Genomic DNA, 25,614 nt, shown 5'->3' with positions numbered 1-25,614 from the left:
CAAGAAGGACGACCACAGGATTATCTCGGAGCTATATGCGATGATTCTGTGCCATCCTAAGAAGCAGCGCACAAAGGCGCAGGTCCGCTGGAAAACTGAGCTGGGGAGTCCCTCGACGAGAAAGGAGTGGGAGTACGTTTTCTATCGCGCACATCACATAGCTTCTAACACTGCGGGTACCGAGTCGGCCAACAAAGTGGCGGCCTATTGATACTATACCCCAGCTCGTGTCGGGGCATGGGATGCTACGAAGTAAGGCCTCTGCTGGCGGGGGTGTGGCCTTTCAGGGACACTGGTGCACTTGCTGTGGCATTGCCCGAAGTTGGGGCGGTATTAGAAAATGGTATTGGATGAGTTGGATGAAGCGTTTCAGATTACATTCCCCCAGATGCCTGAGCATGTGCTGTTGGGGCTTCCCCACCCTAAGTTCTTTTCCTTGCGCTCGCTGAGGGGTAGACAGATTGCTTTGGCTTCGCTGGCTGCAAGGCAGGTTCTATTGGAGCCATGGGGTTCCCCGGCCTTACCAGACTCCAGAGATTGGATTCAAAGGCTCTGGCACATACTAGCCATGGAACGGCTTTTGCTAGGCATGGATGGGAAGGGCTTTGAATATGCGAAGCTCCGGGGTCCGTTCTTACAACTCCTTTCTAAAGACCTTTGAGAAGTGACATGTCCGAAGTATTTGCAAATCCTGCAACTCATCCCTTTAGAGCCTAAGGGGGTTACTTCTGCTATTTTGAGTGCTGCTTGGTAGATCTGGTAGATCCTAGGGGATGAAGGTTGTATGTAGAAGCTGATGCGGAGCGGGGTGGGGTGGGAGGGGGGGCGGTCAGGGGGGTTGGTTTTTTTTTCTTTCTCTTGTTTGTTCTCTTACAAAAAGTGGTGGTTATAGCTCAGACGGGGGTGCTCTTCGAGCTTATTCATCTACGTGGGGTCGCTCTACGGGGTGTAGGCCCAGACGCTGTGTCATTGCTGTGAGAGTACACACTGCCGGCAAGTTGATGTAGGCAGCTGGGCTGTGTACCAAGATGCTTTCCCGCATAATAAAAATGATTGACTCTAAAAATGCTGTCTGCGTGACATGTCCTGCCTTTAAGGAGTGGTAAATACTGTTCCCACCTTTGGGCATTAGACAGTCTCAAAAAGAAAATGCTTCTCTATTGAATCTTTATACAAGGATACCTGGTGAAAAGCTGCTGCCCAGTCTAACAAATACTGATATGCAGAGGCATCATCAGGTGGTGATGGTCGTGTGGGAAATAGATTAAGGTCTGTATTCCTTTGTGGTTCAATGTCAGTCATTCCAAGCATCTCATAGGTGTATTTTTTGTGAAATGTTCTGATCATCTTCTCCTATTGGTGAGTGAGGAGACGTTACCTGCCTCAGATAAATGTGGCGAGTGAGGTGGTGGAGTAGATGGTGGAGGTGGTGTTTGTGGGGTTGGTGAAGATAGAAAAGGGATGTGCAATAGGCTAGTGGCAGCACCTTTCCTCTTTTTCTTTAAAGGCTGAATAAGAATGTCCAAAGCTTCTTCAAAAGACAACTGCTTTTTTGAAGATTGTTGTTTTGCTGATTGGACCACTAGTCTTTTAGTTCCAGGCTGAATCTGGAGTCTTTTTTGTTTCGGGTCAAGCCGTTCTTGAAATTGCTCGAGGATCGGCTTCAGTCGAGATTTCGATCCAGAAATGAAGCATTTTGGTGCCGGAAGCTTCGGTTTAGTTGGAGCGGTGGTTAGATCCAAAACAGTATATTTTTTTTTGGTGCAGAGACCAAAGATTGAGGGGTTTCAAAGCCGGATGTGGCAGAAGTAGAGGCCCCTGCTGCAGGTTGAATTTTTGGATCTGAGCCTCAGGGCGGAGCTTCCGAATCAGTTTTTCGGTGTGCCTCATGGCTTTTTTGTAGTGGCGGACCATGAGCAGTCTTTTCGGTTACAGACTATGCTTTGAGCTTAGTATCAGGGGTATAAGTACTCATTGTCCGATGCTTCTCTGCCCACTAAAGAATGGTTGAGCAGTCATTGTACTGGGACTCTAAATCATGGACCGATAGGGATTCTTCCTGTGCCGCTGAAGCTTCTTCATCCTCCTCCTGTTGTCGACCGAAGATGTCCGGTACATCGTCTGCTTGCTAGCGCTGCATTTCTTGGCACCATGCAGGTCAGTCTCAAAGAGTCTTTTTAGATCTAAAAGAGTTGCAGGCGTCACAGTTCTCCTGTCGATGATCGGGTGAGAGGCACAGGTTGCAAACAGAGTGTTGGTCGGTATGAGGATACATGGAGTGAAAGTCAAAAGTATACTGGGAATGGCCCATAGGCCAATTGAGTGAACCAAAGACCCGCTACCCAAAAGGGTGATCGCTTGGATGCAAAAAACTAACCGATTGAGATAATGCCATAGAGTCTAGACTAAATAACGAAAGGGGGCCTGAAGGAGTCTTAACCGAATTGCGAGATATTACATCCGAACCAGTCGACGGGGTTGTATGAAGGGGGCTGGCAATATAAGATATTCAGCTATAATATTGGGCAGCACAACTGACCGTTGGTAATGACTGGTTATTTGGAGACATAGAAGACCCCCCTTACAGGGACAGCAGTGCTATGGGGGACAGAGGATACATGTCTACTCTGTACAATAAAATAGGGACAAGATTGTTGCCGCCACACACTCACCCGGTAGCTAGGGAATGAAGAGAGGCTAATAAATATCTGGGATGGGGTGGTAAGTAGACAAATATGACCCCATTATAGGACAGTGCGCTCTTGCACGAGGTTGGGGCTCTGAAGTGTTTTCGTAATTGAGAACAGATAGGCATTGAGTATCTTGGGGTCATCTGGAGAGGGAGCACACTGCTGGCTTTCGCAGAGCTACAAAAGGGGTAATGAATTGGGGCAACTGAACATTTTAAATACTTAAGGGGCACGCAATGGGATGCTACGTGCCGGAGGGTGAGTAACTGCCAGCGTCCACTCCTTTTGAGGACACATTATTTCAAGGCCTACTGCCAGTAAAGGGGATATCTTTGATATACAAAAAGATAATGAATAACTGCCCAGACCTGTTGCGTTCCTTGAGACGGGAAGGAGATTTAGGGCTTATTAAGGAAGATGACTGGGCAGAGGCAATTCAGAGCCCCAGTGAAGTAGCCATAAGAGCTAGCGCCCAAATGATACAATTGCAAATACTGCGTAGATCCTACTATTCCAGATCCTTGCTACACCATCTGGGCCGATACAGCAGTAGTGCTAGGGAATGCGGCATGGTGGGATCATTTTTCCACATACTTTGGGACTGCCCCATAATTTGCCACTATTGCGAGGGAGTGGTACAAGTTATGGCCAGGGTCACGAGTCTTACAGTCCTACAGGAAGCCAGGTAGCTGTTATGAATAACAGGGGAAGATACCTAGCCCAGATTTTACAAAATTTGGTAGGAACTGGCAGCTGGGGTGGCTAAAAGAAATCTAGAGAGGGCATGGGGAGCGAGTAGACCCCAGAATTTCCAGGATTGGGAGGAGGACTTAGACTGGTGCCAACACGCCAAACAGGTCATTTATTGTTGACGGGCAGTGCAATGAAATTCGATAAAGTATGGGACAAATGGAGTTTGTATAGAGGTACATAAAGGTCTGATCATGGAAGTTGGGGGGGAGGGGGGAGGGGGGAGGGGGGAGAATCTTCGGGCATCCAGGGAATTAATGAGCAAAGCATTTGTGTGAGATCTCACATATGCCTGCATGACATGTAATATGAATACTCTTACTGTAACAGTACTGAGCTTTGCCTAGTGTTTTGAACAGGTAACATTGATTGTAACAGATAGTATCCTCTGTTATGTAACGAACAACTGTTTAATAAAAATTATTATAATATTTTTTTTAAAAGAGACCGCAAGGGTTTGTTTCCTCATCACTAAAATGGCTGAGAATATTTTCTCCTCAAAACACCTGTATAAATAGAGAAAAATATATTGCACACTCACAAAATGAGTCTAACTATTGACTAAGTGTACTCAACTAACTACTGCATGATCAAATACACAAAGCAGGGATCTCCTAGGCCGAAAAAGAAATCAGAAATAAAAATATTGTCAGCAGATTTTTGTAAAGAACACAATGTTGTAGGTTGATAATAAAATGGTTTCAATTAGAATGTCTGTGAAACATGCACATAAAAGAGCAGCCATGTTTTCTGGGGTCCTTTTCAGAAGTTGTGGATGTTCTGGACTAGCTTTAAGAGCGAACTAAAACATTTGTTTTAATGAAAATCAAACCTGAAATGGGGCTTGGGAACAAAAGCTGCTGTGTGTGTTAAACCTATTTTAGGATCCGAATGGGATTGTTAATAGTTTATTATAACTGGTGTCTAAAGGCATAACAAGGTGGTATACATTATGTTTACATCAGGCACAGCTTTCTGCTTCATATGAAGATATTTTTGACCATCTGCTTTAATAATGCTCAGGGACTATACAGCATTAATGACCAATAATCAATATGCCATAATCAAAAATGTTTGTAGGGGGGGCGTGGCTTGAGCGCCGCAAAAGATGGCGGCGTAGCTCCGGAGCTCCGTCGATCGAGCGCCGATACCGGCAACTTCCACAACTTTCCCTGCACTTTTCGGAGGAGCTGTTGTCATACTACGGCATCGGAGCATGAGGTGAGCAGCATACTGTTACCTGCGTCCCTCTACTCCGCTTCAATGCGCACTTTTCCTCTGTGACGCGGCTCGCAATTTCGGCGGCCGCCATTTTCCTTCATTTTTGCCGCGGCTCATACTATGCCGGCAAATAACGTTACCATGGACGCAAGGTGATTTCCGAATTCAGAAGCTTCGTTCACCTGCGCTTTATCATTGAAAATCCCCAACAAGACTCTTCTTTGATGCTTTCAGTCTTTTTTCGTCATATTGAGTAGCGTTTCACGCTGCATTATTGTTCAGGCGCCTCTCCTCACAGGAATTCAGCTTCAGGCTTCTACAACAATGTTTTTCCTCAGGAATACAATCTTTATGTTCAAAATGTTGTTTGCGCGCCTTGGCAACTCTTCTTAATGCAACCCGGGTTCTTGTACTTGCACTCTTAATTTAATAATGCCTTTGGAGCGACGCTCTTTTCAAATCTTCTATCCCGTGAAGGATTTAGTGCGTGGAGTTGCATGAGACATCAATGACTTTTACTTTATATATCTAAGCACTACTATTTAATATTGTCACATTGGAAAGTGCCTTCTTCACAAGATCCTTTTTTCTTCAAATCTGGCATAGCACTGCCTTCTGTCTACCTTGCCTTATATGGGGAAACTGCGCACCCTCAAACTTACAGCTAAGACCAAACCGCGTCATTCCTCGGACTCTGATTCGACGACGCAGACCATGGATGACAGTATTCCCCCTAAACCTGATGTCACTCGTGGGGCTATTCCTAAAGCTACCACCTCCAGTAAGCTTTTACTACCAGGCGCTACGAAACGTTTAAAAAAGGATCCTCCATCTCCAGACTCTGCATCTCATTCCACTTCCATGGATCTCATCCTTGAAGAAATCCGTGCGCTAAAACCATTCATGGCCGAAACTACTAAAACACTACAATTTCTCCATGACAAATGGTCCACTCTCGAATCCAGAGTCCTTTTAGTGGAACAATCTACGGAAGCTCTTCAAACTTCCTGTTCTAGAATTTCAACGCTGGAGAAGGATGTCTCTCTCTTACGGCGGCAGACTGAGGAGTTGGAAAATAGAAATCGTAGAAATAACCTACGCCTTTACAATCTTCCGGAACATACAGAAGGGTCTAATCCAACTGCATTCTTCCAAACCTTCCTGCCAAAAATTTTGGATCTTCCACCTTCCTCCACACTTAACATCCAACGTGCTCATAGACTTGGTCCGAGAGTTTCCTCCAAACCCCGCGGAGTCATCATGTTATTCCTACAATATACTGACTTACTTCAAGTACTCTCAGCAGCCAAAGCTAAGAAACAGGTTATGTGGGAAGGTCACCGTTTGTATCTCTCTCAAGATGTAGCTAAAGTGACAGCTGACCGCAGGAAACAATTTCTTGATCTACGACCACGACTACGAGACCTTGGTGCCAGATTTGGTCTCCTCCATCCTTGCCTATTCAAGGTCACTTACAAAGAAAAGACTACAACTTTCGAAGACCCACAAGTCCTTGAAGAGTTTCTCCTTCATCATGAAACCATCAACATGGACACTGCAAGATCTGTTTAATTGTTCATGTCTCCTTCGGTTTGACTAATATGTTCATCCTTTCATTACCCTATTGTATCTAGTTTCGGTTTCCTTCACCCATTGTACATACCTCTCCCTAGAATATGTTGTCCCATGTATTGCGCAGTTCCTATTTTTTGTTATTCATACGTCCTCCTAATATCTTCTTTCCTTTTTGTCTTCTTACAGATCCTCTCCTCATGTTCTCCATCCCGGTGTATTTTTACTCCCTCCACTTGACCTTAAGCTGGTTCCTCAGGTGTTCGATGGCGTGAGTTTCCGTTGTTGATGTCGTCCTCTTCTGGCGTCGTCACCCCTCAGTTCTCATTTGTATTTGTTGTTATGTCTTTACTCCTTTCTAATTTTCTTCTAATCTTCCTACTGTTCTCTCTCTCTATTTTCTTTCTCTATTCTTTTCTCTTCTTTTTCATTACGTTCTGCTTGATCTTCTCTCTTTGTATACTTTTTCTTACAGATTTTTCTTCGCATTCCTATTACCTCTCCCCTTTTCTCTATTCTCACTTCCTACTTTTATTTCAGCTTATCTTTTTATCATTCTCTTATTAATCTATATTCCGAGTAGTTACATGGAATGTTAAGGGTTTAAATAACCCTATTAAACGTCAAAGAGTTTTAACTCATTTGACTAGACTTAAAGCAGATGTAGCCCTCCTCCAAGAATCCCACCTTACAGAAACGGAGGCTACAAAACTCAAACGTTCATGGGTGGGTCAAGTTTTTTACTCTCCCGCTTTAGGTAAGAAAAATGGTACAGTTATCTTATGTCATAAAAAGTTAGATGTTTCAGTTTCTTCACAAGAATGCGATGTTAATGGTCGTTGGGTTGTTGTCAACTTTCTTATTGATAAAATTCCTTTAGCTATTTTTAATGTTTATGCTCCTACAGGTGTTGATAAATTGTTTTGGCCTGCTATTTCTGATAAGCTTGTCACTCTTAATGAACAGTATGTTATTTTTGGTGGTGATTGCAACCAAGTTTTTGATCCTTTTTTAGATAAAAATTCAACAGTTAAATTTGTTCCCTCTAAAATGCATTCTCAATTTATCTCAGCTATAAGAAATAATGCTTTGGTTGACATTTGGAGGCTATGTAACCCAGATCTAAGAGAATACACTTTTTATTCCCCTACCCACCATTCACAATCCCGTATTGATTACCTTTTTCTCAGCAAACCCCTAGCGCAACTTGCTATACATTCAGACATAGGTTCCATTTTAATATCAGATCACGCTCCTGTCTTTGTAGATATTGACCTTATCCCATACTCCCCTCACTCAGGGCGCTGGCGATTTAATAACTCCTTACTCCTTGACTCTAATTTCTGCACCCGTTTTACTTCTTTTGTCAACGAATTTTTTACACTTAACCACCTTCCAGAATCCTCCTTTCCCATGATATGGGACTCATTTAAGGCAGCCGCAAGAGGTTTCATTATTAATTTTGTTTCTCAAAAGAAAAAACAATCTATTTCTAAGTCAACTCAAATATTAGATAAAATTAAAAAGCTAGAATATATCTATTACAATTCGAATTCTGAATCCTCCCTCCGTGAACTGGTATCGGCCAAAATTGACTTTAATAAATATACCACCAATGCGGCCTCAAATTCGCTTCTTAAATGCAACTCCCGCTACTACGGCGGGCAAAACAAAATGGGCAAGCTTCTTGCAAACTATCTCAAAATACGTACTGAAAGGACTAAAATTGAATCCCTACAAGGTCCAGCTGGTGTTTCTTTGTTTAAAGATAAGGAGATATTAGCTCAATTTGTTTCGTTTTACAAAGCTCTATACACTCCCGAATCTACTCCTGACCTTACTGATCTTCTTGCATATTTTCAAGATATTCCCTCTCCGGATTCCTCTCACATTGACTTACAACCGTTGGACTCGGACATTACCCTATCTGAAATCTCACATGCCGTCTCTGTTCTTCGTCGCGGTAAAGCTCCGGGGCCCGATGGTTTTACTATCGAATTTTACACTCATTTTTCTTCCCTTCTTCTCCCTAAACTACTTTCGTTATTTCAATTCTTCTCGGCTTCTGGATCTTCCCAAGGAACTTTCCAAGAAGCATTAATTTGTCTAATCCCTAAACCTGATAAAGATCACACCCTATGTAAAAATTACCGTCCCATTTCCCTAGTAAATACTGATTATAAAATTTTTGCCAAAATTATAGCTCTTAGATTAGATCCTATATTACCAGACATCATTGGTCCTGAACAGTCCGGATTCGTTAAAGGTCGGCTATCATCAGACAATTCCCGTGTTTTCTTTAATATTTTGAGTAAAGCCCCCTCCCTATCTACTCCCCTTGCCGCTATCTCCCTAGACGCCGAAAAGGCTTTTGATCGAATAGGATGGGATTTTATGTTCCAAGCACTCCGTTGGTTTCGTTTCCCTCCTAAATTCATTTCTCTTATTTCCTTACTTTACTCTAGTCCCCACGCATCAATCTTTGCAAATGGCGTGACTTCCGATTACTTTCCCCTTCAAAGAGGGGTGCGTCAGGGATGCCCTCTTTCTCCTCTTTTGTTTATTTTGGCCCTAGAACCCTTCTTAACAAAAATTCGGCTCGACGAGAATATCACTGGTTTTCATTATGGACCTCAGAAGCAAGCTAAATTATCAGTATACGCAGATGATATTTTATTTTACTGTTCAAACCCCCAAACAACTCTTCCTTCCTTCCTTAATCAAGTTTCTTCTTTCTCGACTGTATCAGGCTACCGTCTTAATATTGACAAATGCGAAATTTTACCCTTAAACCCCTTATGTCAAAAACATCTCTTTGACTCCTCTGGCTTCTCCTGGCAGCCCACTAAGATTAAATATCTAGGTGTTTGGTTTGCCCCTCGTATCCCTGATACTCTTAAATTTAATTTCGAATCTCTGTCTAATAAAATTACTACATCAATTAGTCGTTGGCACCCTCTCTTCCTTTCTTGGTGGGGACGTTTAGACTCCATCAAAATGATGCTGGCACCCTTGGTCCTCTATACTATCTCCATGATTCCCATTCGTATACCTGATCACTACTTCAAATCGATAGATTCTCTTCTAATAAAATTCTTATGGAAAGGTAAAAAAGCACGAATAGCTCTCTCTTCTTTAAAAAAGGACAAATACCTAGGCGGTATCAAATTCCCTAACTTTAAATCATATCATACTGCTTTTTCCTTAAAACAATCCATGCGTTGGCTCTCTTCGGATCTTCCTCACATTCCTCCATTATGGCTTACGTTGGAATCTTCCTTATTACACCCATATGAATTCTCAGAAGTTCTCTCCTTTTCCTCCAATGTATCATCTCTTCGTTCCCCCATCATTTCTCACTCCTGTTCTCTTCTTCGTCCTTATGTTCTATCCACTTATCCCTCGGCTTCTTCTATTCACACCCAACCCATATGGCATAATAAATTCCTCAAAATCCGTAACCGTTCATTATACTGGAAAACCTGGCATTCTCTTGGTTTAAAATGGATTTCCCAGCTTGTTTCCAATAATCGTCCACTTCCCTTTCACGATCTCCAAATACAATTCTCGCTACCTTCCTCCTCTCGTAAACAATATCTGACGCTAACTCCTTCCCTTACCCGATACCTTGATTCGCTCCCCTCCACCAACTCTATCCCTGTCACTCATCTTTCCATTTCTAACGCTCTCGATCAATCCCTTTCCGCTTCATTTATCTATAAATCTTTGCAGTCTTCTACTACACGTACTAAATCTAAGATTGAGTTGGCCTGGGAAAAAGATTTATCTCAAATTTGGTCATTCACTTTGTGGGATAAAATCTGGTCCAAAATTCACAGTACATCCAGAGCTGCTAACACTACACAAACCTTATTTTTTATATATAATCGTACACTTTTTACTCCATCGACTCTATCTTCATTCTCCCCAGACACTTCCTCCACTTGTTGGTCCTGTCCTTGCCCCTTAGCTGATTTGAAACACATGCTATTTGATTGCCCCCACATTTTACGTTTTTGGCACTTGGTTTGGTCCCAATTACAAAAGATTTTTCGCTTTACTTTCTCCTTTTCAATTATTCACATTTCCCTAGGATCTCTCTCCCCTGCTTTCACCGACACGCACCATAACCATAAATTGATTGACCTTTTAATAGCCATTGCCTTTCACCATATTACCTCCCATTGGAAACAAACTAATGATGTTTCCTTTAATGCTTGGTGGAATGCAGTTTGCTTTAACCACCGTCTTGATACTAATTTCGTTTCCCCCATCTCCTTGGCAATTAAGCGCGACCTTTTATGGATTCCCCTCACAGATTATTTATCTAAGATTGCCAGACCTCCTCCTAACTCCCCTTTGCGTAATGTTGAAGTTAGTAAACCACCGTGAGCACATTTTCTTATTTACTTACAATGTTTTCTACATTACATGTATTGTATACCATTCTATTTTTATGCTTCTTTACTACAGTTATTCCCTTATTCCTTTACGTTACCTGATATTTACTACGATTTTTATTTTTATGTACGACATAGCTTTAATGAGTTGCCATTATTTTGTAAGAGAGATTTTTTAGCTTCCTTATCTTATGACTGTTTCTTCATTTCTTGCCTATGTTTGTTCTGATTTCAATAAACTTCAAACTTAAAAAAAAAAAAAAAAAAAAAAAAAATGTTTGCAGAAGAAGACATGCTGTAACAACTTTCACATTAGATGTAGAGCATCTAATGTTGCAACATTCCTTCCATTAAAATATATACCTTGTGGCCCATCTGGGTTACCATATTCTTCCCAATTTTTTCGAGATTCTTCATCTGTTAAACTAAATTAAAAAAAAAATCATTAAAGATGGCAAGACAACTGAAGGACAATAACCAACACAACAAAAATAAATTCCATAGTTTTGTAGGTTAACATGTACATAAAGCAACAAAATCAACTTACTGAAAATAATTGGTGCAAATTCATTAATTAAGCATTGGTTAATACACAATGGTAAATATGACGAGCACTGCTTTCCATTGTTATAAGTGTAATTGGACGTGTGCAGTTTATTTTTCTTGTTTATAAGGGCAAGCCCTCATACTCCAGCACTATCACCAACTCTAAACCTAGCTATTACCATACATCCTATCTCAGCCTACGTCATAATAAATTTCACTGAGCTAACAGTCAGCTATTTGTAAAGAAATAGTGTAATGGAGTTATTTGCACAGGGTTATATTTTCAAACAAATATAGTTGGGCAGTTTCCAAATGACAAACAACCTCATCTACTGAAAAAGAGAAAAAATAACTACATTTCTATCACCTAAGGCGAAAGCCCCCTAAAACACACTAGCAATGACAATAGGTCTGGCATACAACTTAAAGTCTCTCTTCAATCACTGGTGAGCTTATGCACTCAATATCTAATTAGATGTGCACTGTCACTCGTACATTCTCACCCAGTCAGAATCCCGTTCAGATGGCCATGGGGAAAGCAAGAGCTACTGGGCCCAACCTAGGGGTTTGAGGCGTTTCACTCCTAATGTTCCACGACCCGGCCTATTATGGATGCGTAACAGTCTCTCTTCGGCACTTGATTCTCAGCGGTAGCGTGGGTGGTGTAGTCAAAGGCTTCTTGAAGGGGAGGGCTAGTAGACACAGGAAGGTGAACACACTCACAACGCAAAATATGTTTAGCATCAGCAATCCAGCCCGTTTGTCCAGTCAGATACTTGTTTTTATAAACAAGCACTGCAAAGCCAATATATCTTACCTATGCAAGAGTTATTGGCCTAGCAAATGTGTTTTAGGTATGTTGTATATCAGCGTGGCTGCTGTTCAGCATGGCTAACAGTTAGTGGCATATGGGAGAGTGGCATGGAGTGTCGTAGAGTGGAATGGCAAAGTGTTGTGGAGTGGCATAGTGTCATGGATTGGGGTATCAGAGTAAAGTCGCTTGCAGTGGAGTGGCTTAGGGTAGAGTGGACTGGCATAGAGTGTTGCAGAGTATAGTGGCGTAGAGTACAGTGGCGTGCAGCAGCCCAGAATTCAACGTCATACAATGCACTGTCAAACAATGCAGCGGCGTAGAATGCAATACCATGGATTAGAGTGGTTCATAGTAGAGTGCAGTGGCGGGGAGTGGTGCAGAGTAGAGTGGTGTAGAGTGTACACAAAGGGCCAGATGTACAAAGGCCTTGTGCATTTCTTAACAGGCGTGAACGCACTTTCGACCCGTTAAGAAATGCAAAACAGCATTTCTTATGCACAAAGGCCTTTAGGGAATAGCAAAATGCAATTTTTACCCAGTTAAAACCACATTTTCCTATTCCTATATAGGAAATCGCAAATATGGATTTAATATTTGTGATTACTTAGCACATGTACAAAGCATTGCCTAAATGCAAAATGAGAATTTAGGAAATGCAATTACCATCGACTCAAAAGTCGATGGTAACCATGTGCAATTTAAAAACAGATGCCCCTAGGCCTAGGGCATATGAATGCTCTCCCTACATGTGCACCATTATTATTGGGAGCAGTACTGGGGATGCCTTATGTCCATAGCCATCCTTGGTTTAGCATTTCCAAAATAGCGATTTTCTAATAGGATATCGCTATTTAGGGAATGCAAAACAGGCCCGTTGGTACGAGTGGCATGGAATTTCCTAAATGTAATTTCCTGATTGCGATTCCTACTCCGTCGGTAATTTCATACATATTTTGCATTTCCTATTTAGCGATTCCTATGGAGTCGCTACTTATAAAATGCCAAATTGAATTTTCGTACATCTGGACCATAGTGTGGTAGCATACTGCCATTACAGAAAATACATTTTCAATTGAAATTACCATTACAGTTGCACAGACAATTATTTACTAATAAAGCTATACAGCCCACACATTTATAATACATCGAAATATTTTTCCTCCTGTGCTCCTCTAATTCACACGTTTTTTTCTTCAGCCCCCTGCCCATGGTCATTGACTCATTTGCCTGCTCCCGCCACTGTCCCGATCGCCACTCTCCCAACTCCTTGCCAGCCCCTCCCACCTTCCCTCATGAAGGCTGCTGCGTGGCTCCAGCGAGTAGCCTCTGATCCCAGTCTCTGCTTTGCTCCCCCCACTTCCCCGCCCAACTCCTCATGACTGCTGTCTGCACAGCCCTCTAGGACGCCGGTTCGGTCCCCCGTTCCATGGACAGCAAGGCGTACTCAAAGTTGAGGGTAATTTCGGTTTAGCCCTTTTGTGCTAGTTATTTAATGTATTTCTCATTCACTCCCCTACTGCGCTTGTTTTTCCCTTCAGCCCCGACCAGGCTATATGCCCGCTCCTGCTGTTTTTTTACCCCACCGCTTTCCCGCCTCCCTGTCAGCCCCTCTCACCCCCCATGACTTCTTATGCAAGGCAAGCCCATCTGCATCAGTCCGCAGCTGGACTGTGCTCAGCGCCAGAAACCATGGTCCTCCACACTTCTACAGCTACTCTGTCGGAGAGCTCAGTGCCCTGGACGAAACAACTGTTGCCCAGTCTCGCTCAACATCGGGACCTTTCACCTGCAACATCTGCCAGTTCACCTCCATCCCAGTGCCAAACACCATCACAGCAACCAGCGCCACGCCAGACCCACCTGCGGAGACCTCCTGGAGACGACTCAGCTGCCTCCTGATCAACATCAGGTCGCTCTGCAAACACCCAGCTAAAGTCTGGGACACATCTCCACTCTCACCCCGATATGACCCTAATCACAGAGACCTGGCTCCCCTCCGCATCTGCACCGGACATCAACACTGTGACTCCTGTTGGCTGCAAGTTGAAACACTGAAACCGCACCAATAGACGTAGGGCGGCATCGCCATCGTACACAAAAAATAAATCACTTGCACCACCACCGATGACAAGGCCATGCCAATCTTGGAACAAATTAACTTCCCGCTCGGCACCGATGTCAAAACCACCATCAAAGGTACCCTCGCCTACAGACCCTCAGGACCACGAACCAGCCTCAGCAACACCATCGCCAAATTTATAACCCCGCTCTCCATCGAATCCAAACACTTTGTATACCTCAGAGACCTCAACGTCCACTAGGACGACTCCACCGACTTCCAGGAACGATTGAACAACATTGGCCTCAAGCAGCTGGCCACAGATCCCACGCACAGAGCAGGAGACAGGCTGGACCCAGACTTCACATCCAGCAACAGAATCATATACAGCCACACCACGGAACTCACCTGGTCGAACCACTCTATTGTACACTTCCCCATCGCCGAACCTTCCTGCACAACCCCAAACTGTCAGAGCACCCCCTTCCACAGCTGGTACAAGGTCACTCAGCATCAATGGACCAACGCCCTCAGCATCAACCAGCTAATCGTCACCACAGACCAGAAACAGGCAGTAGAGAACTTCAACACCTGGATCTTGAGCACCGCTGTCTGAGTTGCTCCCATCAAACTTGCAAGAATGCACATATCCACCAAACAAGCCAGTTGGTACACCCAGAACTTACCATATTGAAACACAGATGCAAACAATTGGAAAGAAAGTGGCAAACCAGCAGGAACATCTCTGACTGAGCCACTTTCAAGTCGGCCCTCAACAACTACCAATGCCAGTTCAAAGCCACGAAAAAGGAGATCCTGACAGCCCAGATTGAGAGCAGTGCCACCCAAACCAATGAACTCTTTGCCATTGTCAGAGAGTTGACCTGCCCTTCAGCCACTGAAAACTGAATCTCTTCCTCACAGGATCTCTGACTCCCTCGCAGACCATTTTCATAACAAGATAGCAACAATCTACAGAAACTTCGATCTCCAACCCACCGACCTCCTGAGCATCCCATCAACCACTGCTGCCAACCCACCAAATGGGAGCAGCTCAGCACACCGAACACAAATACTCTAATGAACTACATCCACACTCATGAGCACCTTCCGACCTATGCCCCCACAAACTTTTCAACCTTGGAAGATGCAATATGAGCTGCCAGATCACTACCATCCTCAACACCTCCTCAGCCACCTTTCCCAAAGCCAGAAACACGCATAGGTCAGACCACTCCTCAAGAGACCCTCTTCAGATCCCAGCGAACTCCAGAACTACCATCCCATCCTACTGCTCCCATTTTCCGCTACAGTCCTGGAGAAGGTCATCCTTCTCCAACTTACCGAACACCCGGAAAGAAACAGCCTGCTAGACCTTTACCAATCAGGATTCAGAGCTAATCACAGTACCAAGATAGCACTGATCTCCGCAACAGACGACATCCGCACTATACTAGACAGAGGAGAATCAGCCTTCCTGAACCTACTTGACCTCTACCCAGCCTTCGACAACGTCTCCTCCCACACACTCATGATCAACTGCGCTAGATCAGATTCACAGACAACACAATCAAATGGATGGCTTCCTTTCTCACAGGGTGCACCCAGAGAATCCGTATCCCTCCCTTCACTTCTCAACCCAAGCAGATCATCTGCGCTGTCCCTCAAGGCTCATCCCTCAGTCCAATCCTCCAACATCAATAGGACACCACTTGCGGACATCATCAAAACCCACAACATCAACATAGTTTCCTACACCAACAACACCAAGCTCATCTTCTCGCTATCAGAGGACCCCCACCACGACAAAGGACAACTTCCTCAACTGCATGAAGAAAGTTTGAGCCTGGAGGAAGAGCAACTGCCTGAAGCTCAACGCGGACAAAACTGAAATACTGATCTTCGGCAGGCACACCTCCCTCTGGAAGGATTCCTGGTGGCAATCGGAACTTGGACCCAGCCTCACTCCAAAAGACCACGCCTGCAAACTCTGTATCATCCTAAACAGCAAACTCTCCATGAAACGTCAGGTCAACAATGTCTCCTCAGCCTACTTCCAAACTCTCTGCATTCTCCATTTTTTTTGCGTGGCTCTTCATCAGTACCAGGGAAACGGACACAGGCTCTTGTCACCAGTGGGCTGGACTACGGCAAAGCACTCTATGCAGGCCAACCAACAAACTCATAAGGAGATTCCAAACGACACAGAATGCAGCTGCAAGACTGATCCTCAACCTCCCACAAGGAGGCCTACATCACCCAGCATCTAAAGGACCTCAAATTCAAGCTCCTAACCCTACGCCCAAAAAGCCCTCCACGACCAAGGACTTGCCTAAGAACCACCACCTGAACTACCACCTACCACCCAGGAACCTCCACTCACCCTGCCTTCACACAGGTACAACGCATCTGCTGATGCCGCATTGGAGGACACTCCTTCTCCCTCCTTGCTGCCAAATCCTTGAACACACTTCCTCTCCACCTCCATACCTCACCCTCGCTGACTCACTTCAGGGAAGGACTCAAGACCGGTCTCTTCGATACACTGCAGCACAGCGCCTGGAAAACCCTTTCGGGGGACAAGCAGCGCTTTATAAGTACCTAAAATTGATTGAGTGTATTGATTGCTTAATTTCTGTGTTCCTAATTCTGATACATTCTGAAATACTTGCACAGTGCATTTAAATGTTGCGGTGTGCTAGAAGAAGAAAAAAAGATGTTCACACCCCCAGTATCAAACAAGATTGTCACAAATCCTCTCACTCTTAAGTCCTAGAAAGAAAAGTAAACACCAAACTCCATCAGACCACAGACATTTGGCCTCGGTCTTTGAATGTGCAGCAAATGTGACCCGATAAGAACAAGATTTACAGGCCTGTTTATAGAGAGGAGCACTCGTGGAAGAATACAAGGCGAGTTGGTGTAAAAAGTCTTCGCTCCTCGAGAGGGACAAACTCACCCTGGCCAGCCTAAAACAAATAAAGCTGGCAAGCATAAAGGCAGAAAATGTGAGTTACAAACCACAAAGTCAATGGTAAGCAACGGGTGGAATGCATTTCCAGCATAGATTTCCGAATGTCCCCACGATGTCTTTAGCAAATCAGACTGCTGCGCGGTCAGGTAGGCTTCGACCTAAAAAGGAGTATTTATATATGAACACAAAGTAAAATGCTACAATCACAAACAATACACAAAGTGCCTGAGTTCAGGGCTCTAGTGTTTTATAGACTGATCCCGGATTCCCACTACCCACTCAATAGCAGTAGTGGTTTTTCCCCATTCAGGTTAAGCCCCACTAGTTGTTAGAGTTTCAGGGGCCTCACTCCGGCGTTTTATGAAAGTCAAAAGTGTTCCAGTGCCAAAGAGTGATCAGGCAGGCAAGTTCCCCCTTGGCCGCCTGGCTTGTAAATTAAGTTTTACCCTCTCCAGCAGGATTTGAGAAACCAGAGTCTCTAGGTGCACCCCCTGCGCAGGTGTTGAAGCTGTTGCAGCTGCCTCCAGTAAGTCTTCTACAAACATCTTGAGAGGGCTACGGTCAGGGGTCCTAGTCTTCCTCACACTTGGTGCTGCAGCAGAGGGCATGGAATTTTTCCGATGCTCATCCAATGTTGGTAAGTTCCTTGGGATCCTCCCCACAAGTAAGGGTGGTGGGTGCGTCCCTCCTGGTGCCTGCCCTCAGTCACAGCTTGGATCCATCTGGGTCACTACAGCTGCCTCCTACCTCCATCGACACCGTCCACCAGATCCACTCCCTGCTTTGTTGGTGACTTTACCCTGCACAAGGGCAATGAGCCAGTCCTCCTTCACCAAGAATACTTGACTTAGCAAGCAGGAAGGCACTGGTGCTGAGGGGTAGGTGTTCTTAAATCCATGGGTGATGTACCCTCACCCAGCTGGGAGACTGACAGGACATGGCCCCAGTCCTGGTCAAAGGCAGAAGTCTTGCAGAGCCTCTCCTCCTTGCACAGGTAGACTGGCTGCTAGACAGTTAACAACTTTGGAGGCCTTGAGCACTCCTTCTTATAGTCCATTTCCAGACACCAAATGTGATCTACAGTCTGAGTCTTTAGGGTCTTTAAGGGGAGAGGAGTTGGCCTAACGGCTAGGGCGGTCGACCTCTAATATGGGGAACTGGGTTTGCGTCTCGGCAATGACTCTGAACATCCTGCGACTGAGAAAATCACTTAATCTCCCTGTGCCTAACAAAAATGAATGTGTCCTCATGTAATGCAACAGGTGCTATGTAAAGCGCTCCGATACCTGATTTGTGTCAAGTTTGCGCTATATAAAACTCTGTGGAAAAAAAAAAGTTTATGGTGGGATAGTTTTGAAATGCCCTCTCCTCAGCACTGCTCTTCGTCCAGAAAGCAGTCTGTCAAAGCAGGAACCTTCTGTCTTTTAGGATAGTCCCATCAATGTATACCCTATCGTTGCATAGATTGTTCCATGCACACGATAATAACTATTTTAAACATGTGACCTTTTTACCTAGTAGCTTGCTCCGGTCTCCTCGACCCCAGGCTCTAAGCATTCTATCATAAATCTCTGTACCTGACGTACATAAACATGTCCCCAGGCACGGCAGATTTATTCTGTATAAAGGTTCCCACTTTTTTTCACCCTTGGACTACAGCCAGCTGTGTATGATCAAACTTGTTTAGAAAAGCATCAGTGATTGTTTTCAAAACATATTGAACCTAGAAAAAACCCCTGCGTGATCAATTTAGTATAAAAGACCCTCACCTCCCCCCACCCCCTACAAATCCGAGGAGAATTCCTTCCAAGCTGAGACAGGGTCCCTGCATGCCGAATCTTCGACACTGACATCCCTTGCGGGATGTCGTCCTCAAAGCAGAGACTGGGTCCTTCGTTCTGAACCATCAGGTGAGGGCTGGTTCTTCCCTAGGCAGACCCTCCAGGATATTGCGGCATAGATTTGCAAATTTAGCAGCACAAAAATGGAAATTTAGCGGCACAAAAACAGAAATTTAGCTGCATTATTGCGCAACTTTAGTGTAGTTGTAATAGTTTCTTTTCAGCCTTAAATCAATGTAATCCGATTTAGCAGAGTATTCCACTGTGAAATAGGCATGTTTAAAGGTTCAGCGCAGTGAGAATGACCCCATCTATGCTGTTCCCGATGCAGCAAAACACCTGGGGTGCTGCAAAAGCTAAAAGGGACATACACCTCAGAGTACTATTAGTGCATCATATGAACACAGTGTAGTTAAGGTGCAACCCAGCGACTAAATGGTGATGCAGCACCTGCCCCTGTTTACCTAGGTCAAGGCACCATCACCCCACCTTGAGACAGTTATACGCCTTTGTGTCAAGCATATGCAAAAAGAACAATTGATGGACAGAATGCAGAATAATGTCATACATTCACCCCAGGACAGAGATCTGAGTTTTAAAGAGCCACCCCCTACCACCACCTCCGGTGTTGATGGTGGGTCTGTGCATGTCTAAACCAACCCTGCGCCTCTCACATCTTGGCCAGGAAAAAGCAGATATTGGACGGCGGCACTTAGTGACATGCGCGCACAGCCAATAAACATTGTTTGTTTTGCGGTCTCCGGGTAGACACTTTTTTGTAAATATTGTGGACAAATTTATAAATATCGTGGCTATCGTGCTAGTCAGCTTATTTCGTGATTTTTTTTCATGAACAGCCAAATCGCGAAATGCTAGAGGGTGTGAACTGACACCTCAAAGACTGCCTGGGTGCAGGGTCTACCTGTCCTCTAGGGCAATCAGGCATTGCCAGATAGGATGATCTGACAGATCAGGGTGTGGTCCTTTTTTAGGTGTGGGCCGATTTCATGACCAAGTGGGCTCCAGTTTTCACTGTTGATTTCTCTGATGTTACCACTTTTTCAGCTATCTGCATCGCTAATGGGGGCCACTTTGATTTTGGTGTCCGGGTCTACTTACTGCCCCAATTCGACCCTGCCTGGACGATGGTTTAAGTGGTCTCCTGTGCTCAAATCTGTAATATCCCAGGGTTCTGAGAGAAGGGGCTGAGATTATTTATGCGTCTCAATGTGAAATATTTCTTGGACAAGTTGCCCTTATTGCCCATGTTGTGGGCTGTATCACATCTTAAGTTGGGGAGGGGGGGGTTCATTAATACCCTTTTCAGTGATATTTCTTGGATGATGGAGTGAGAAATTTCCCTTACAACAACATGCATGGATATGTCAGATTTGCAATATTGAGTTGTATGACTAGGAGTCTATGAGAAGGAGCTGCTTTGACTTGTGTGGGCAGTATTCATGCTTTTTAAGACACCAAATGAAAGTGTTCTGGTGTGTAATGCATGTGGCATTCCTCAGACTGTAGTAACATCCATGGAAATCTAGGACAGGTGAAACTAAAGGTAACTCGAATATCAGAAACCATGATACATCAGTGGAAACAAAGTGCTGCACCCCCTCATGCATATGCAAATCTGTATTGTCCCTCAAAGTCTTGGAGAAGTGCTCGAACTGACTACTGTGCCCTTATATGAAGTATCCAGGAACGTGGAAGGCGGGGAATATTGCTGCACTGTGATCCGTAGGTGGAAGGGGGAAGAGAATACTTCTGTACTATCATGAGGCAAAGCCAGCATGGACAGACATGCGACTCCTGAATGCTGATCTTTGACAAAGAGTAGATAGGAAATTAAATTGTACCACAGTGTGCAGCGTGTCATGATACACAAACTGACGTATGAATATCAGTTGGAACCTGTAGGAGGGAGAGATTTGTGTCCTGCACACAGTGTCTTTAAAGTTGCACATGGCCTATCCGTGGCAGGAGGAGCCCGATTTAAGGGATGGGGTGGAGGGAGGATGGGTAGTCTGGCAAACTGGCTGAAACAAATGATGATGGAAAGTCGCTAATGAAATGCAAGTGGAGGAGTGAAAGGGTGTCTATAGAAGTGATAGGGGATGGGTGGGGGGGCAGTGCGGACTCTGGCCTAGTAGCTCTAACTGCACGGAATCGAACCGGAGGGTGTGGTATAAAGAGAAAAATAGTGACCGGGTGTGAAAAAGTGCCATCTTTCTTGCACTGGTATGCCTCCACTTTTTTTTCCGAACTGATGATTTACTTTGACTGAGTGTGCGTTGGGTTCCTGCCAACCAGGTACCCAGGGCCTGTGTTCCTTCCCTAAAAGCTGTGTTGAAACTAAAACCCAATTGGCATCTCTGGCCACCTGTCAGCCCCTAGTAAATGGTACCCTAGATACCCAGGGCATGGTGACCAGAGAAGACCCCCCTGAGGACTGCAGCAATTAATGTGCCACCCTCAGGGGCCTGTACCCTAACACCCACACACTGCCTTTGCAGGCTGAGTGTCTAAGTACAGACCTAAAAACAAAGAGTCGACACGGCACACTCCCTGTGTGCCATGCCCACGGAACCCACTGCCCTGGCATACTTCAGTCTGCCCTGGCATACTTCAGTCACCCCTCTAGCTGGGTGCCCTATGCCAGAGGTGTGGGCACAGGTGCATGAGCCCTGTGCCCCTACAGTACCCAGGGCCATTCCTGGGCACTGTAAGTGCAGTGATGCCATTAAGAGTATATGGTGCTGGGAGGTTGTCATTACGAACTCCAGAGCACCATAATGGCTACACTGAAGACTGACAAGCTTGGTACCAAACTTCTCAGCACATTAAAACCGCACTGATGCCAGTGTGGGATTTAATGTAAAATGCACCAGAGGGCATCTTAGAGATGCCCCCTGAAAACCTAACCTACAATCCACGTCTGAGCTGAGTGGTTGCAGAGGCTGCCACACAGCAGACATGTTGCTGGACCCCTGGGTGGAGAGCCCCCCACTCTCCTGGGCCTGCAACAATGCACATCCTGGGCGAGGTGCTAGGTCTCTTCCCCTAGGATGGGCAGGGGGAAGCTTCAAAGGCATGCAGCCTCTGTGAGCTTCTACAGACCATTTGCTGTATCCAGCAACTGGCCCCCGCCAGTTCTGACACCCACTCTGGCGGGAAAAACTACGTCAGGAAGGGGGGGGTGCCAGCCTGTGCCAACCCCACCCCTCAGGTGGGGGAGATGAGGTGAAGCACGACCCCGGGCTCCGGCCATCTTGAAGATGGGGAGCCCTGCCTAATCCCTGCTAGGCTCCTGCCCCCCTCCCACAGGAGAGGAGCAGGCTAGGGGGTGTACCCACCCCAGGACAGGGACCTTTTCAATATTTAGGGGCTCCCTGAACCTTCCTTCCTCAGATCCCGAAACCAAAAGAAGAAAGAAGATCAAGACGACGAGCAGCTGCTAACAGGACGACAACAACTGACTTGGCCCGAGCCCTACCGGCCTTTTGAACCTGCTCCTGCCTAAATCCCGGCAACTCCTGCGGACAGCAACCTTGGGACACCCAGAGGACCTGCCTGCCTTGACCCTCTTAAAGACTGGGACTCCCATCAGCAGAGGCTCTGCGGCAACAACCCCCCTGGTGCCAGCCAGGAAGCTCCGGACCAGCCTACTATGCACATGCAGAGCGCCGGCGCATGCCCCAGTGATCCAAGACTACGAAGACGTCCCCCTGGCGACTGGGACCCGAAGTCCAGTGCCCAAAGACCCTCCTCGACGAACCAGACGACACCTGCAGACTCAGAATCAGGGCCCCCCCCCCCCCCAACCTCGACCAGCTGATGGTAAGCTTTTCCAACACCCAAAGACATCCCTGCACCCAGCGCCCTACAGCCCCCTGTGCCTCCCTTCGGGGTACCGACCTGTGCTCCAAGACCCCAACTTACCTCTCGACATGCTGGTCGCCCCTGGAGTGTCTCCTCCCCCGAGCCGGTCCTCGGAAGCTTGTTTCCGGTCCAGGGAAGACATGGCTTGGCAGTTCGGGCTGGACTGTTCCCATGAGGCACAGGGTCAGACTGATTTGCATATAGCCATGTCTGAACTGGGGTGGCAGAGTGGGCTAAAGAACGGTGATGGATTAAACCCAGATCTTTTGACTGGGTGTGAGTGTTTGATTGATTCAGATGCTCCGTCCATCACCACCCCCTTTTGTACCGCTCCTCCCCCGAGCCGGCAGCCTTTGTTCCCTTTTTACCTTTTCCATTGGATAACATTGAGCGCCAGACGGCTCAAAAGCACCCTGCACCCAGCCAACCGAGTGCCGCTGGCTGTGCCACCTTTGTCCTATCCTGATCCCCCCCTTTGTCCTAGGCAAGTGACCAGGAGCCCAGCTCCCACAGCGGTGTGGCCTGCTATTCAGCAGCCACCAACCGGAGGCCCCTGTCCCCATTGGATAACATTGGGCCTAACTACCTCTGCACCCGGCCGCGCATACGCCGCTGAGGGTGAACCAACTGTACCTACCTGACACTGGGGGACTCCTGAGTCTATGCCCAGAACCACAACTTCACCAGTCGAGTACTCACCAGGAAACCGGTAACTCACTTACCTGCCATTGAATAACATTGACTGGTTTGACTCGAAAAATCTACTTTTGAAAACGTAAAATATTCATGTAATATCATACGAATTCCGCAAAAACTCACCTGAGATCAGGAGAGGAGTCAGTACTGTAACCTGTAGCCCAGTACTGAACCGCAAAAGTAATCCCTAGCGGGTTTACTAGTGACTTGTATTTTCGCCATAGGAATCCATTGTCTGCTTTTCTATGAAATTTATTCTAAGTGTCTACTTTTGAAAACTAGAAATATTCTTTAAAAATCATACGAAATACTGAAACGCAATTACCTGTTTTAAGTTGAGACCCCAGTGCTGGCCCCAGGAGCCCAGTACTGGATTACAAAAGTAACAAGATAGTACTTTACCTGCAACCTGAATTTTCTCCCATTGGATAACATTGCCAGATTTCTGTTGAAAAGTTTTTTTTAAGTGTGGACTTTTAAAATAGCTTTTTATTCCTAAAAAATCACTACAATACCTAAAACGTTTTTGCTAAACTATTTTCAGCTTAGACCCCAGGACTGAACCTAGGAGCCAGTCCTGGAATTACCAAAGTAATCCACAAAGTAATCAACTGTGAAATCCATTGAGCTCAATGCTAAATTGTGTGTAGAATTGTGTTGCCTACTGCAACCCCTGTACCTATTGTATCTACAAAGTTAATTGCCTCTGTGCAAAGTACTCATCTGAGACCTCTCATATTGAGAACAGTATGTTTTGATACCTGTTGGGTCTAGAAATAAAACTATATCTTTTGATATAAAAACAATTGACCTGGAGTTCAGTCTGAGTGTGTGAAACCTTTTGCTGACTGAGTGTGTGCAACAAATGCTTTACACTGTCCTCTGGTACTGCCTTACTGCTCGACCAAGCTACCACTTGAGAGTAAGGTCACACTTGGCTTTAACCTCTGTTATAACTCTGGGGTTTGTGGACTCTATACACACTGTACCTTATTCTGGTCCAGTATACATAGAGCCACACCGGGGAAGTGCAAAATGTTGCCATGTTGGGCGTAGAAAAAAAATTTCGCTGGCAATTTCGTAAAAATCGCGGCAATTTCACAAAACTGCTGATTCCGTGATTTTTTTTGCAAATCGCGAAATCCTGGAGGGTCTGCCTAGGGGTTACTTGGCTACAGATACACATAGCGATACGCATTCACACCTACACCTCCAGGTTAGGCCAGACCGATTTTAGCTAAAAACTGTACCGTTTTCTACGATCCCCGAGGAAGAACAATAGTTACTTACCTGTAAAATCTGTGGTTCTCCAGTATTGGTTTCTTTCATAGATTCACATGTCTGAATCATTCCCGACGTCTGAGTGGGAGTCCCACAGTACATAAAAAAGCAATAATATGCATACAATAACCAAAAAGCCTTGGTAATAACCAACCAGGAAGTAAAGTAGCCCTAAGCTACAGGAGCAAAAACTTCCACACTCATGACTATCCTAGTCATTATGGATAGACCAAACTGCAACCAATCAGGCACCAGCACCCACCAGAATGTTCTCCCCAGAGGCTCAGGCTCTCAGATTTTCTCGCACAGGAGTGAAGCCAATGAGTCTGAGGGGCATGTGAATCTATGAAAGACACCAATAATGGAGAACCACAGATTATAGGTAACTATTGTTCTTCTCCAGTATTGGGGTGTCTGTCAGATTCACATGCCTGAATCAGAATAGATAGCAGTACACAAACAATATGCTCATTAGACGCTCCTTGTGTCACAGTATACATGCATGTTTAGCAAAAGAAACTAACATGTCAGAATAAGCGTCTAATAAAGAGCAAAGAGGAGGAGGGAGAACAGAGGCTCACCTTATTTAAAAAGATTGCCAAGAACTGCTCTTCCCACTGAAGTATCTGTATCACTTGCAGTGTCTAAACAGTAATGTTTGGTGAAGGTATGCCTGCTGGACCAAGTTGTTGCTCTGCAAATCTGGAGATGCACACCAGCGAAGAGAGCGGTTGAAGAGGAGACTCCTCTTGTAGAATGTGCCCTTGGCAAAGACTGTAGAGGTCTTCCTGCTTACTGAGGACACAGACTAATCGCTGAGGAGACCCACCGGGCTATAGTCTGCTTGGATACAGCGTATCCCGGACGTAGCCTTCCATATGCTAC

General features: G+C 45.4%; 1 protein-coding gene across 1 annotated transcript in view; it reads right to left on the bottom strand.

Annotated features, from left to right (window-relative positions):
- Nucleotides 1–25,614, bottom strand: part of SEC63 (SEC63 protein translocation regulator) — a 611,233-nt gene that overhangs the window by 432,408 nt on the left and 153,211 nt on the right. The window contains exon 5 of the mRNA XM_086926685.1: nt 10,997–11,058. Within this exon, the coding sequence (XP_086782811.1) occupies nt 10,997–11,058 (62 nt within the window). The remainder of the gene's footprint in view (nt 1–10,996; nt 11,059–25,614) is intronic.

This window comes from Lissotriton vulgaris, chromosome 6 (genome assembly GCF_964263255.1).
Source record: "Lissotriton vulgaris chromosome 6, aLisVul1.2, whole genome shotgun sequence".
NCBI classification, from domain to species: Eukaryota; Metazoa; Chordata; class Amphibia; order Caudata; family Salamandridae; genus Lissotriton; species Lissotriton vulgaris.
The sequence above is the reverse complement of the archived record's forward strand: the minus strand, read 5'-3'. Positions and strand labels throughout refer to the sequence as shown.